The sequence below is a fragment of the Thrips palmi genome, unplaced genomic scaffold, assembly GCF_012932325.1.
Source record: "Thrips palmi isolate BJ-2018 unplaced genomic scaffold, TpBJ-2018v1 HiC_scaffold_12, whole genome shotgun sequence".
Lineage (NCBI taxonomy): Eukaryota > Metazoa > Arthropoda > Insecta > Thysanoptera > Thripidae > Thrips > Thrips palmi.
The window spans coordinates 7,441,906-7,453,000 of NW_023144623.1; the positions used below are offsets into that span (position 1 = coordinate 7,441,906).

Consider the following 11,095-nt stretch of genomic DNA (forward strand, 5'->3'; position numbering starts at 1 on the left):
CTGAGGGAAAGCCAGTTGCTCATTTGGGGCTAGGAAAAAATACCATCAAAGTTTATAAATAGAAATCTTATTTTGCAAACATTTTACATTGGGAAAAAAATAACATGAAGGTTGGATTAACCTTCTTTTCAATTTGACTTAATAGAATTAGATACAGTATGTACAATTAAAATTAAAATACACTTCAGGTACTCTCTAATCTGCAAATAAACTGTCATCTTCATAAACCACAGGTTGTCTCTTGTCCTTATGACTTCCTTTCTGAGAATGACTTGCAGCTAAAAGAAATAGGAGAAAAAAAAAGATAGATAGATATTAATGTTAACCTTATAAGAAGAAATTACCAATACATTATTGCAACTGACACACCAAATATTACCAAAGAAAAACAATGAAAGGAAATATCATACCTATAGTGGCCCAAGTAGATGATGATGCAGCATCATTGATTGGACTAATTTGAGGCTGTCTTCTTGCAAGTGTCACCTTTAGCTGAACTCCAGATACCATACTACCGTTTATCTGTGGAAAATCCAATTGATAGATATAATACAACACTGCTGCACCAACAACAATGTCAGGGTAAAAGAAATAATAAAAAATGATCAGGTACCTCAGCAATGGCACGCTCAGCAGCTTCTTCCGTTTTGAAGGTCACGAATCCCCGACTAAACACCATAGATAAATAGATTAAGATAGACAGTGAAAATATTAGATGTTAATGCAGGTTACAGTTAGCTACTTACTCTTTCTCAACCTCCATTGAAATATTGATAATAAGCCCACAATTCATGAATGCCTTCCGAAGAAGGTCTTCAGTAATCTGAAATCCTTGCACAAAAATAGTATTTCCTACTCTGGGTTTATCAGTTTTCTCCTTCTTTTCAGTAAGTCCCCTTTCTTCTCTATCTCGAGCAGTTACAAAGCTGTCATAAAGATTCTGAAACAAAACACAAGAGTAGGATTAAAAGTTCCTTCTCACTGACATTTATGGCATAAACATGAAGTAAAGCGACAAATAAAGAGGCTAACTTACCTTGACTCGTGGCTTCTCAGCAGGTTCTGCAGTTGGTCCTGGCACCTCATCAGTGTGGGCTGCTTGAAATGGTTGGTAAGCGCTAACAGTTCGTTCAGCGGCAGACAACTTCCTCTCCAGTCCACGAGGCCTCTTAAAGCCAGCCTGTTCAGGCCGCTTTTGAATTTTGGGGATGGCAGTGATGGCACCAGATTTGAGAAGCTTCCGCGCCACTTCGCGAGCGTCTCGTCCTTCTGTGGGCCGTTTCTGTGCAGGAGCAGTTCGCTCGGGTTCTGGCTTGGGGGCTTTCCAGGCTTGAAGAGCTTTTTTCTGTCGATCAAAGAAAACATTTAAATACAACTCATAAAGTTGGACAGGGAAATAGATGGGACTAGGGACAGCAAAAAGAAACAAAATATTCTCAAGTACACCAAGGAACAAATATCTAAGAGGAAATGATAGGTTAGACATTCATTTTACACGGAATGTAAATAAAGAAGAAGTACCTTTTTCTTGAGTTTGGCATATTTTGCCTGAAGCATCTGTTCTTCTTCGGTCAGGTTGTTCGGGAAATGGAGGTAAACCATTTTGACAAGTTTAAAAAGGGAATTTTCAAAACACAAACAACAGAAACCAAATTTATGTTTTGGCCGCGTCTCAAAATTTTTCATCTGTTAGGGTGATATTACTGTACGCCAACTGACAACATCGCTTTCCTTTCCTTCAAAAATTCTTTACCAAACCATGGAGTAACAAAACTAGCAAAAAAAAGCAAGTCTTTAAGCAATAAAAATTTATGATTGAAAGAAATATGCTTTTTCAGTTACGTGGAGAATTAACTTAGATTATGCACCTAAGCAATACATTGTAACGTTGGTATCTGGCGTGTATGACAAATTCAGAGTCAGGGACCCTTGTTGTTGTGCTTTGTTTGTTTGTTATATTTAGTTAGGTATTTTAATTGTTTATTATGTGTGAAGAGTCACTTCGTGGTTGCTTTTAACAAGTATGCATTACTTTGAGTTCACTGTACAAAGTTTTCCTGCATGAATGGACCGCTGCATAAACTATTATGTCAGATATCAAAGCTGTTATCCAGTTATTATGTCAACATTTGAACATTCTGTTGAAAGTTAACCTGAAGCCAGAGAATTTCAGATTAGCAAAGTTTAATAACAATAATCCGGAAACGGTAAGTCAGTCTTGAAATTAATTAACCGACGTTTTGCGCTATGATCGCCCTTCGAATCCTGTTAACTTCTGTTCCAGATTCAAGAACTATGGGATACTCTCGTGAAGCTCTGTAAAGCTCTTGGTTCTAAAATATCGTTGAGTGAAAAATGTATGGGTTCGTTTGAAGATATTTTATTTTTCTATTCAACGAAATTTAAACTATCTTTGTGTTCATTTGTTTGTGTTTCTTTCTCTGTTTCAGGCAATTCTCAAGTTTGGGTGAAACTTCGATTGGCCTCTCAAGGCTACAACAGTGCAGAATTTTACAGCCTACCTGCAGATAACACGAGTGGAAGCCGGGAGTTGTTATTAGCATTGATGTGGATCATTGCTAATGAAAACGCTTTGGCAACCCTCACTCAAGAATGCGTACGTCAGTCACCACTGTGCCAAGAGTATTCAGATGCTCCAACGCAAGAGGTAATTTCAAAAATGCATGTAAATTGCTTTCTTTGCATTTGGTCATTTAACTGTTATACTATATTTCAGGTACTGAATGGCAGAAGTACTGTTTCTATTTTGAACAGTCAATCTAAAAAGGCTTTGAGTCTAGAAGATCAAATAAATTATTGTTTATGGTTGGCAAACCAAATAAAGTACAACATAAACCAAATTCATGATTTGGAAGAAGAAAGAATAAAAAATACCCATAAGGCAGGTTTATTCCAGCGTTTCATTGTTAATAAATACTATTAAAATAATTGAACTATTAATTAAAATTATGTTTTTAAAAGTAGGTTCATGAAGCAACTGCGGGATCGAGTGGTCTTCCACATCTGTCTGTCTTTGAAACAAAACTAGTTCGAGATCCAGAACTCTTGAAGCAATGGATGCCTAAGCTCTCTAAACTGAATGATCTCCTTACAACCCATTCAAAGTGGCTGAAGAAAAAATCTGCTTTTTGGGAGTGGATGGTGAGCTCTAATTTTTTTTTGTGAACTTTCTAAATATTCTAATCCCATTTGAACACTTGTTTTTGCTTCTATTTTGATGTATTTTAATGCTTGTCAGGGCACTGTAGTGGAACTGAAGGAGAAGGAACTAAGCAGCAACTCTCTACAGCAGGGTGATGAAAGTGCCTTGGCTGATTTCGTAAATGCTGCTCGCATGTATGCAGGAACTAGGACGCCAGGTACAATTGATTATTTTGTCTGTCAATTATTAAAAAAAAAAAGGATTATTACTGAACAATGTTTATTGTTGTGCAGATACAGGAAGTAATACAATGGGTGGCTGCCCTCGCTTCTTCATCAGTTCACTTTATGCTAAATCCACTAACAATTTAGTCAGAAAAGCTAGTTCAAGCGACCTTCTTGCTGATATGGGGCTCAATGAAAATGGAGTAATAATTCATGCATCTGATTGGTTAGCTCAAATTGACACTGAACTTCAAGACATAGAGAAAATGAGGCATGAAAAGTTGCAAGAACTCAACCTCCTCCTGCAATCCATGACACAAAAGCTGGGGATAGTTGCTATAGCCGATGTTTCCAGTGGAGAGGTAGAATCTGAAGACTGCTCAAAGTAAAATGTATTAGACTTAGGGTTTTTTGTTTATTTTTGTGATTGTTTATTTCCTGGTGTGTTTGTCCAATAACTTCTCTTGCAAAATATCTCAGATTAACAGTATTTCTTTCTTCTTTTTACTAATGTATTAGGCCTTGTTTGTTGTTTCCTCCATTACACAAAATGACATGATATGGACATGAATTATATCTCTATTTAAGTAAGTTAGCTTGCTCCCAGCCTCCTTGGAGAATGTTAAAGCATTTGACTGCTGATCTGTGATTTCTCTCATTTTAAAATGAAGTTGACCAATTTTTTTCACATCCAAATTTGTGCAGTGTGCCAGTAACGTATTGCCATTGAAAGGTGCCTTTATCAATTCTTACATTTGTGCCATCCTTTCTGTTTTGATGTGTAGATTTGGCTCAAGTAATTTAGAGCTCTGGTGGTGGTTCTGATTCAGGATTACTTTCCTTCTGTGTATTTTTTGTTGGCCTGTGGATTTAGTTGTTCAATCTGTGCTTTATTTCCCGGTGCGGACCCAATTTCAAATTCCTTTTTAAGGGCAATATTTTGCCATTAATTTCTTGTATGGTTTTGTGTACTTTTTGATACAAGCACAGCATTATTTATGTGTGCTTTTATGTTACCTGTGATTTACTGAGTGTGAACTCAGTTTGACTATAATTTCAGATCTGAACTTGCTGCCTTATTCAAGTACTGAATGAATCTCTGTGAATGCTTTGATGTGATCAGGAATTATTGTGATCTGCAGGGTACTTTAGAGGATTTTAAGATGTCACCTGAGAAACAAGGTTTATCACAAGCGACTGTAGAATTTTCTTTTGTGTAAATTGATGTCTGTCAGGCTTGTGATGTTTTGTTTGTCAAATTTTAACTTACTCAACTAATTTGTAAAGGTTTTAAAGTTATCAATTTGTTATGTTTTTGCACCTCAGATAACAATAAAGGTAATGTCTTTGGAGTAATGTTTTAGATCATTTTCAATGCTGTGCTCCGTTCCCAATCTCTCTTTTCCATCTGAGTGTCTCAACTAATCCTTGCTCAGCCATGAGATACTCGCCAGGCCCGGAAGCGACAGTCCTTCTGGTGACTCTTCTGAGTGGCATGATGGTTTTTTTTTAAATGAAAAGAGGTAGGCATAATACACTTTATTGCAAATTTGTGATGTAATAGATAAAAATCTGAAAAAAGACATCTATAAATGCAGTTCACAGTATATACTGAATTATATATATTTCATATAAATATGTCTGTAAAAAAGTTATGTTAATTTAATCCATTTCATGGAAAAAATTAGAACAAAACACAATTGACATGGTAAAAGAAAGCGAAAAACGTAGCAAACGGACAGGTACTTTGAGTCATCTTAATTATTCAAACTTAACCCTAACTCCCTTGAATGAAAACACAAGATTAGGATTAATAATCAATGAATCCATCTTCCCTGTACAGCTACCAATTTATTCATGAACGCCATCAGTCTTGATTTTTAAATTTCACCTAGACATTCAAACCCTTAGAACTAAATAATTGACATTGTTAATTTGGTTCTGAACTGCAGAAGTTATCATTCAAGATAGCAGCAAAATATTAAATGGGAGTGAATAGTACTAATCACTTGAGTTAGTGCATGAGACTAAGATCAATGATACAATAGAATGAGCAAAAGCACAACCAAATCAAGCCTGTCGTCTCAAACTTACAAAGAAGCATGAAAAGAATGCGAGAAAACAACACCCACAAAAACATGTCGACAAACATTTTTTGTCCAATTTTTCATCTCATTGTATGTACTACTAGTAAAAAGTTGGTCTTTGGGTCAATAGACAGCAAACAACAAATAAAAAGAAAATTAACCACAAACAATAACATGATAGATTTTGATCTTCAAAGATAAATTACAATGCCCTAAAAAGTAATGACAGTCTCTTTGGTATAATAATGCAACGAATCAGGATTATTTATCTTTAAGTGATGCCAGTCAGATCGATAGTATACAAATTTATGCAAATGACCCATAAGGTGAGCAGGAACACCAAAAGCGGAGGTTTGTGGTCAAAATTCTGATACCAGTATTCATTAATGGTAAAATTTTATCCGTGTCTGTGAACCTTCTTCGATCATGTTCTTCTGTGCTTTATGATATTCAGTCTAATACAAAGTTTTGTACAGTCTTAAATGTCAACATTTTGAACAGTGACACAAAAATGAATTACTACTGTATTTGTCTATTAATTAGTAACTTTTAGTTCTGTAAAAAAGAAAGAGGAAGGCCCCCAGATCAAGAATAAACCGCCACTTTAGTTTTAAAGTAGTTCCTCTTACCTGTCAGAGCAGTAAAACTAACATACACTAAAAATTTATGAGAAGGCATAGTAACACTTGTCTTCCCAGAACAGGGGTTCTAAAACTTATTGTATCTGGTTCAGAGAAGTCTTTCAGAGTTATGATTAATTTCAAACCAATCATGAAACAATACTGAAAAGAAAGTTACAAAAGATTCTAGAATGCATCTTATTAACTTTTCCAATGCAGTTTTACCAGACATAAAGTGACAGAAGAAAGCCAAACCCCTTTGGTTAATTTTTGGGTTGGCTCAGTGCTACACCAGAAATTTCACTACATGAGCATACTGATAAACATGCAAAATATGAAAATGTTCTACGTTTCAGTGATAGAAACTAGCAGCAATAGAAATTGCTCATCCACAAATGATGCCGGGATATAAAAGATTCATCTGAAATTTCCTAGCAATACATCCGACAGTAACAGATAGGATACACAGAGAGATATGAGAATGACAGATAAGATCACAAGTTCACCAATAACATTACATAGGACTGAATATAATATCATCTTTAAGACAAAAGTGATAAGACCACTTCATCTTGAAGAGAACGACTCACAAACAAACAGTGGTAATAATTTTTTGATAGTTTAAACCGCTATTCCCATAATACTACAGGTAATAAATACTAGCATTACATAAAAAAGTGAGAAAACACTTACTGATGAATGTACAAAACATGACAACGCATCCTGAGAAGGTTGCTCAGTTAGTCAATTCATCACTCTACATGGCAGAGTAACACACCAATAATATAACCATGGGTATAAAATAAGCAAAATAACAATAATGATACCCAAATTAAATCGGCCAATTACCAGTTCTATAAAATAATTCTTTAGAAAATCAAGAAAAACAAAAGAAACTATGATTGCTGCATCCGTCGATATGTTTCAATTATTTCAGGAGAACAAATATATGTTGTTCCGTTTGCTGAAGACTGAACTTGAATCACAGCTGATGATGATGAAGGAACCATTTGCTGAATGAGCTGAGGAAGAATACTGCTGATGCCATTAGATGAAGGTACATTTGCTTGCAATGTAACAGGCACTATGTTGTTTTGTTCAATAAGTTGTCTTATCTCATCTGTAGGCTGTTGCTCTTCTTGAGACCCTTGGTGGTGTGGAATTTGGATCTGTAAAGGATCTACCAGATCCGCATCACTTCCAATTTTGAGTCTGTCTTTCCCATCTGGGTCATGAAACTCTTCAACTGAGTCCTAAAATTAAAAAGATAATATTAAAAAAATTAATTAAAAACTGGAAACTGGCAGGGATCAGATTGACACCACACTGGTAAGCGACCAACCTTGTCGAGCTTCTTTTTATTGATTTTTCTATGTCTTAATCTGTGAGAGTCACAGAAAGCTTTAGTGGGATAACCTTTACCACAGATATCACATTTAAACGGGAGTGCTTGTGGATCATACACAACTTCTCCATTTTCACTCTCTACTGCAGTACCATGGCAAGCCTGTCAAACATGAATTAAATAAAATTAGAGATAAGTTTTACAATTTTGAAGAAATAAAAAAGTAAAACCAAAATTATACGTACCAAATGCATCAAGAAATAGTGTTTGACAATAAAACTCTTGCCGCAGGTTTGGCATTCAAATGGTCCTTCACTTGTATGGGTTTTACGATGTTTGTGTAGATTGTCCTTTCGACCAAAGTTCTTGCCACATTGCTCACATTCAAATTGCTTGGTGCCAGCATGACTTATAGAATGCCTTAATAAGTGTTCCTTTCTTATAAATGTTTTGTCACAGTGCTGGCACACATAGGGCCTTTCACCTAAAACATTGAGATGAAAAGAAATTGAAATCAGAACAAGTTTTTAGCAGAGTTGACTGTGAGGATTTTACAACTCAATCTGACCCTTCAACATGATGCTGAAGTCAAATCACAATCAACACATGTTTTGAGATTCCTACAAACCTGTGTGCAGCTTCTGATGTTGAGCAAGATGTTCTTTCCTTTTGAACAGCTTTGAACAATCATCACATCCATATATAAATTTCTCCACATCTCTTGAGTCTATGTCTTGACCTCCAGCACCACTCACAACCGCTTCGATAGATGTGCATAAAGAATCTTGCTGATCAAGTTCCTCATGATTAGAAACATCATCTTCGTGCTCGTTATCACTTCCAAATGGAAGCATTGTATTGGTATACTCATGCTGTGATGGCTCTACTTTGGGGTTTGGCTGTATTTCATGTGATTGTTGAATATGTATCTGGAGATGTTGCTGCTCTTGTTGAAGCTGTTGCTGTTCTTGTTGGAGCTGCTGTTGTTGTTCTCGTTGCAACTGCTGCTGCTGTTGTTCTCGTTGCAACTGCTGCTGCTGTTGTTCTCGCTGGAGTTGCTGCTGTTGCTGTTCTCGTTGCAACTGTTGCTGCTGTTCTCTTTGCAGCTGCTGTTCTCGTTGCAGCTGCTGTTCTCGTTGCAGCTGCTGTTCTCTTTGCAACTGCTGCTCTTGTTGAAGCTGCTGCTGCTGTAGTTGCTGTTGAAGATGCTGCTGTTGTGTTGTCTGAGGTTGTCCCTGTGATTGAAGCTGTTGCTGAATCTGAGCTTTAGCAGTCCTACTTCGTTTCTTTGGGGTCGGCTGTCGCACAGTTTGCTGTTGAAGGTGTGCTTGACTAATCTGCTGAGGCTGATTAAGCTGCTGCTGTTGTTGTTGCTGCTGTTGTTGTTGTTGTTGTTGCTGTTGTTGCTGCTGCTGTTGCTGTTGAAACTGTTGTTCAAGCTCTTGACACTGAAGTGATTGGGTTTGCAATAAATGTTGGATCTGTTGATGATGCTGCTGTTCCTGCAACTGTTGAGCTGTGATCATCGTTTGAGGAACTCCAACAATGCGCAGACCTCCTGGTATTGTGGGATCTTTCACTAGAGTTGGACCATCCACAACGTTCATTTTCAGAAATTCACTTATTTGAGCCAGTGAAGCCCTGTACAAAGAAGACAGAGAAAATTAAAAACTATGCATAAATGCAACTTTGTTTACTTTTTTTACACTGCTGTTTTTTTATTAAAATACAGGTTTGGGGAAAAGACTTGCATCCAGCAAATGTGTCATATACCAGTAAAATATCAAACTCAACTTACTTCTGTAACTGGGGATTGGTTCCATCAGAATCTTTTAGATTGAAATGAACCATCATTTCTTGACCTGCAGAAGCAAAAGTGATGGTTTGCTGCTGCACTTGGGGAGCATGCTGGGACTGTTCAGGGCCATTCTCATTATCAACAACCTTCTGCAAAAGAGTTAAAAATAAGTGAATAATTGAAAATAGATGATAGGACTTCACAAATACTAATAAAGAAAATATTTCCTTACTTCGTTTTTTATTCCAACATTCTTTTCAGGAGATATATCAGGTGTAGAAACTGCATTATTGAGGTATGTATACTTAGTGCCATCACTGGCCTCTATGATAGGTGCAGCAGCTGTCCCTAGTAACTGCAATACAAGACATACAGTTATCCTTCTGAATAAATTGGGACAACATAGACATGCCATGGGATACTTACTGGTTGAAGTCGAGCAGCATCAGACTCACTAAGAATCTGTATTCCTGCTGCTTGAATGAGATTTGATAAGCCATCTGCACCAACGGGTACAACAAGTGTCGCAGGAGCTGGCATTTGTGATGACTGAGGCTGGACATCAGTTTTAGGTGCCTTGGGATCTTTCAATGGTGGAGGATCTCGTACATACACCTGGAAATGGAATCTGATGAGAGTAGCAAGAAAAGGATAAGTACGAAGCGTGAATACCAATGAGAATACATACCGCTGCAATCTGCCCTTCTCTGTGGTCTTCGGCTCTGATTGAAGAGAAGTAGCTCTCCAGCATGGCCTCAGCATTAACACAAGATTCTCGAAATTCATAGAAACTTTCAAGTTTCTCAACACAGTTAGAGCATATTATCTTAGGCAGTGAGTCATCCTCTGCTACCTGAAAAGCAATATGAAGAAACAAGATACGTTCTTTAAACAATTTAAAAATAAAAATGATTGAAGTTCATTGTTTGAACGTAGGGAAAAAGACTGATGATAGTTTGAATTTTTTTAAAAATGTTCTAGCAACTGTAACGACGCAGTGCAAAAATTTCAGAGCAAAATACTTGGAAAGTGGTAAATCCAAGGGAGTAGCAGAATGCCCTACATACAGAAATGTGTAATTGAGCCAGAGAACACGAACAGGAGAAGAGGAGGAAAGAGGCCACAGGGATGTGAATAACACCGAAAAAAAAGTTTAAAATTTATTAAGACGGTAAAATTTTGCCATTGAGGTGGAAGTAAGAAAAAAGTTGTTTGTGACAGACAAGGCTAAAGGGTTAGGTTTCCCCAATGACATATTTAAAGGTCGTCATTGATCAGCCCTTTTCAATGACGTACTGTGTGCGAGACCATAAGCTCGAAGAAATAAGTGTGACTCTTTCAGTCACGAAATACGATTTCTTTAACGAATAAACTGCGTTTACGTGAAAAATACCTCAAGTGGGAGACAGAGTGGGATCTTCCTAGCAAGTTGACGTCTTCGACCTTCTTCACGGAATAGGTGCATTTTAGTTCCTTCTGTAGTCGTACATAAACGACATAATTCATAGTAATTAACCCTTCTGTACCCGGACATAGCTTCAAATGTCTATTTTTTTGCTATCAAAACAATAACAACGAATTTCAAACTAGTCCAGTCGACGGCATCTCCCCTCTCTTCAATTTGGCAGTGAAACGCTTCCCTCTCATACGGCTAGAGTGTGGATGTTGATCGTCGTCTAGATCTTTTTAACCAGAAAAGATGATAAAATCACAAAATAGGCATGCTTAAAGAGAGCCTCTAGCAAAACTAGAAAGAAAAATGCAGCCTTTCGCGGTTGTCATAACTTTCGCATCCGCCCGTAGAATTTTTAAAAATACTTTTTTTTCCACCGCCTTCTGTAGTTATGAAATTCAGCTT

The 11,095-nt window shown here is 37.0% G+C and overlaps 3 protein-coding genes across 3 annotated transcripts; 1 reads left to right on the forward strand and 2 right to left on the reverse strand.

Annotated features, from left to right (window-relative positions):
- Nucleotides 1–47: 47 nt before the first annotated feature.
- On the reverse strand, nt 48–1,705 carry LOC117640591 (negative elongation factor E). The gene is made up of 6 exons (XM_034377181.1): nt 1,522–1,705; nt 1,037–1,345; nt 747–940; nt 614–668; nt 411–522; nt 48–278 (listed from the first exon to the last, which is right to left on the reverse strand). Exons 1-6 carry the CDS (start codon nt 1,684–1,686, stop codon nt 196–198), a joined length of 918 nt encoding a protein of 305 aa, XP_034233072.1. The 5' UTR covers nt 1,687–1,705; the 3' UTR covers nt 48–195.
- Nucleotides 1,706–1,900: 195 nt separating this feature from the next.
- Nucleotides 1,901–4,740, forward strand: LOC117640590 (tubulin epsilon and delta complex protein 1-like). Its single transcript, XM_034377180.1, has 7 exons — nt 1,901–2,207; nt 2,285–2,357; nt 2,451–2,668; nt 2,738–2,902; nt 2,986–3,162; nt 3,260–3,380; nt 3,457–4,740. Exons 1-7 carry the CDS (start codon nt 2,088–2,090, stop codon nt 3,774–3,776), a joined length of 1,194 nt encoding a protein of 397 aa, XP_034233071.1. The 5' UTR covers nt 1,901–2,087; the 3' UTR covers nt 3,777–4,740.
- Nucleotides 4,741–4,911: 171 nt separating this feature from the next.
- LOC117640589 (putative uncharacterized protein DDB_G0268364) lies at nt 4,912–11,064 on the reverse strand. The gene is made up of 9 exons (XM_034377179.1): nt 10,631–11,064; nt 9,926–10,090; nt 9,664–9,852; nt 9,470–9,592; nt 9,238–9,386; nt 8,068–9,080; nt 7,685–7,923; nt 7,437–7,601; nt 4,912–7,347 (listed from the first exon to the last, which is right to left on the reverse strand). The coding sequence occupies exons 1-9, from the start codon at nt 10,769–10,771 to the stop codon at nt 6,991–6,993; spliced, it is 2,541 nt and encodes an 846-aa protein (XP_034233070.1). The 5' UTR covers nt 10,772–11,064; the 3' UTR covers nt 4,912–6,990.
- Between the last annotated feature and the right edge of the window lie 31 nt (nt 11,065–11,095).

What these genes read in the sequence shown, in the direction of transcription:
- LOC117640589 (XM_034377179.1), bottom strand. Translation starts at nt 10,771, where the DNA reads ATGTCCGGGTACAGAAGGGTTAATTACTATGAATTATGTCGTTTATGT. An exon ending in GAGAAGGGCAGATTGCAGCG is followed by an intron (nt 9,853 to 9,925) that starts GTATGTATTCTC and finishes TTCCATTTCCAG; the next exon opens with GTGTATGTACGAGATCCTCC. An exon ending in ACATCAGAAGCTGCACACAG is followed by an intron (nt 7,924 to 8,067) that starts GTTTGTAGGAAT and finishes TCAATGTTTTAG; the next exon opens with GTGAAAGGCCCTATGTGTGC.
- LOC117640591 (XM_034377181.1), bottom strand. Translation starts at nt 1,686, where the DNA reads ATGAAAAATTTTGAGACGCGGCCAAAACATAAATTTGGTTTCTGTTGT. An exon ending in ATGCCAAACTCAAGAAAAAG is followed by an intron (nt 1,346 to 1,521) that starts GTACTTCTTCTT and finishes TTTGATCGACAG; the next exon opens with AAAAAAGCTCTTCAAGCCTG. An exon ending in ATCTACTTGGGCCACTATAG is followed by an intron (nt 279 to 410) that starts GTATGATATTTC and finishes TATTTCTTTTAG; the next exon opens with CTGCAAGTCATTCTCAGAAA.
- LOC117640590 (XM_034377180.1), top strand. Translation starts at nt 2,088, where the DNA reads ATGTCAGATATCAAAGCTGTTATCCAGTTATTATGTCAACATTTGAAC. An exon ending in ATAACAATAATCCGGAAACG is followed by an intron (nt 2,208 to 2,284) that starts GTAAGTCAGTCT and finishes CTTCTGTTCCAG; the next exon opens with ATTCAAGAACTATGGGATAC. An exon ending in CAGATGCTCCAACGCAAGAG is followed by an intron (nt 2,669 to 2,737) that starts GTAATTTCAAAA and finishes ACTATATTTCAG; the next exon opens with GTACTGAATGGCAGAAGTAC.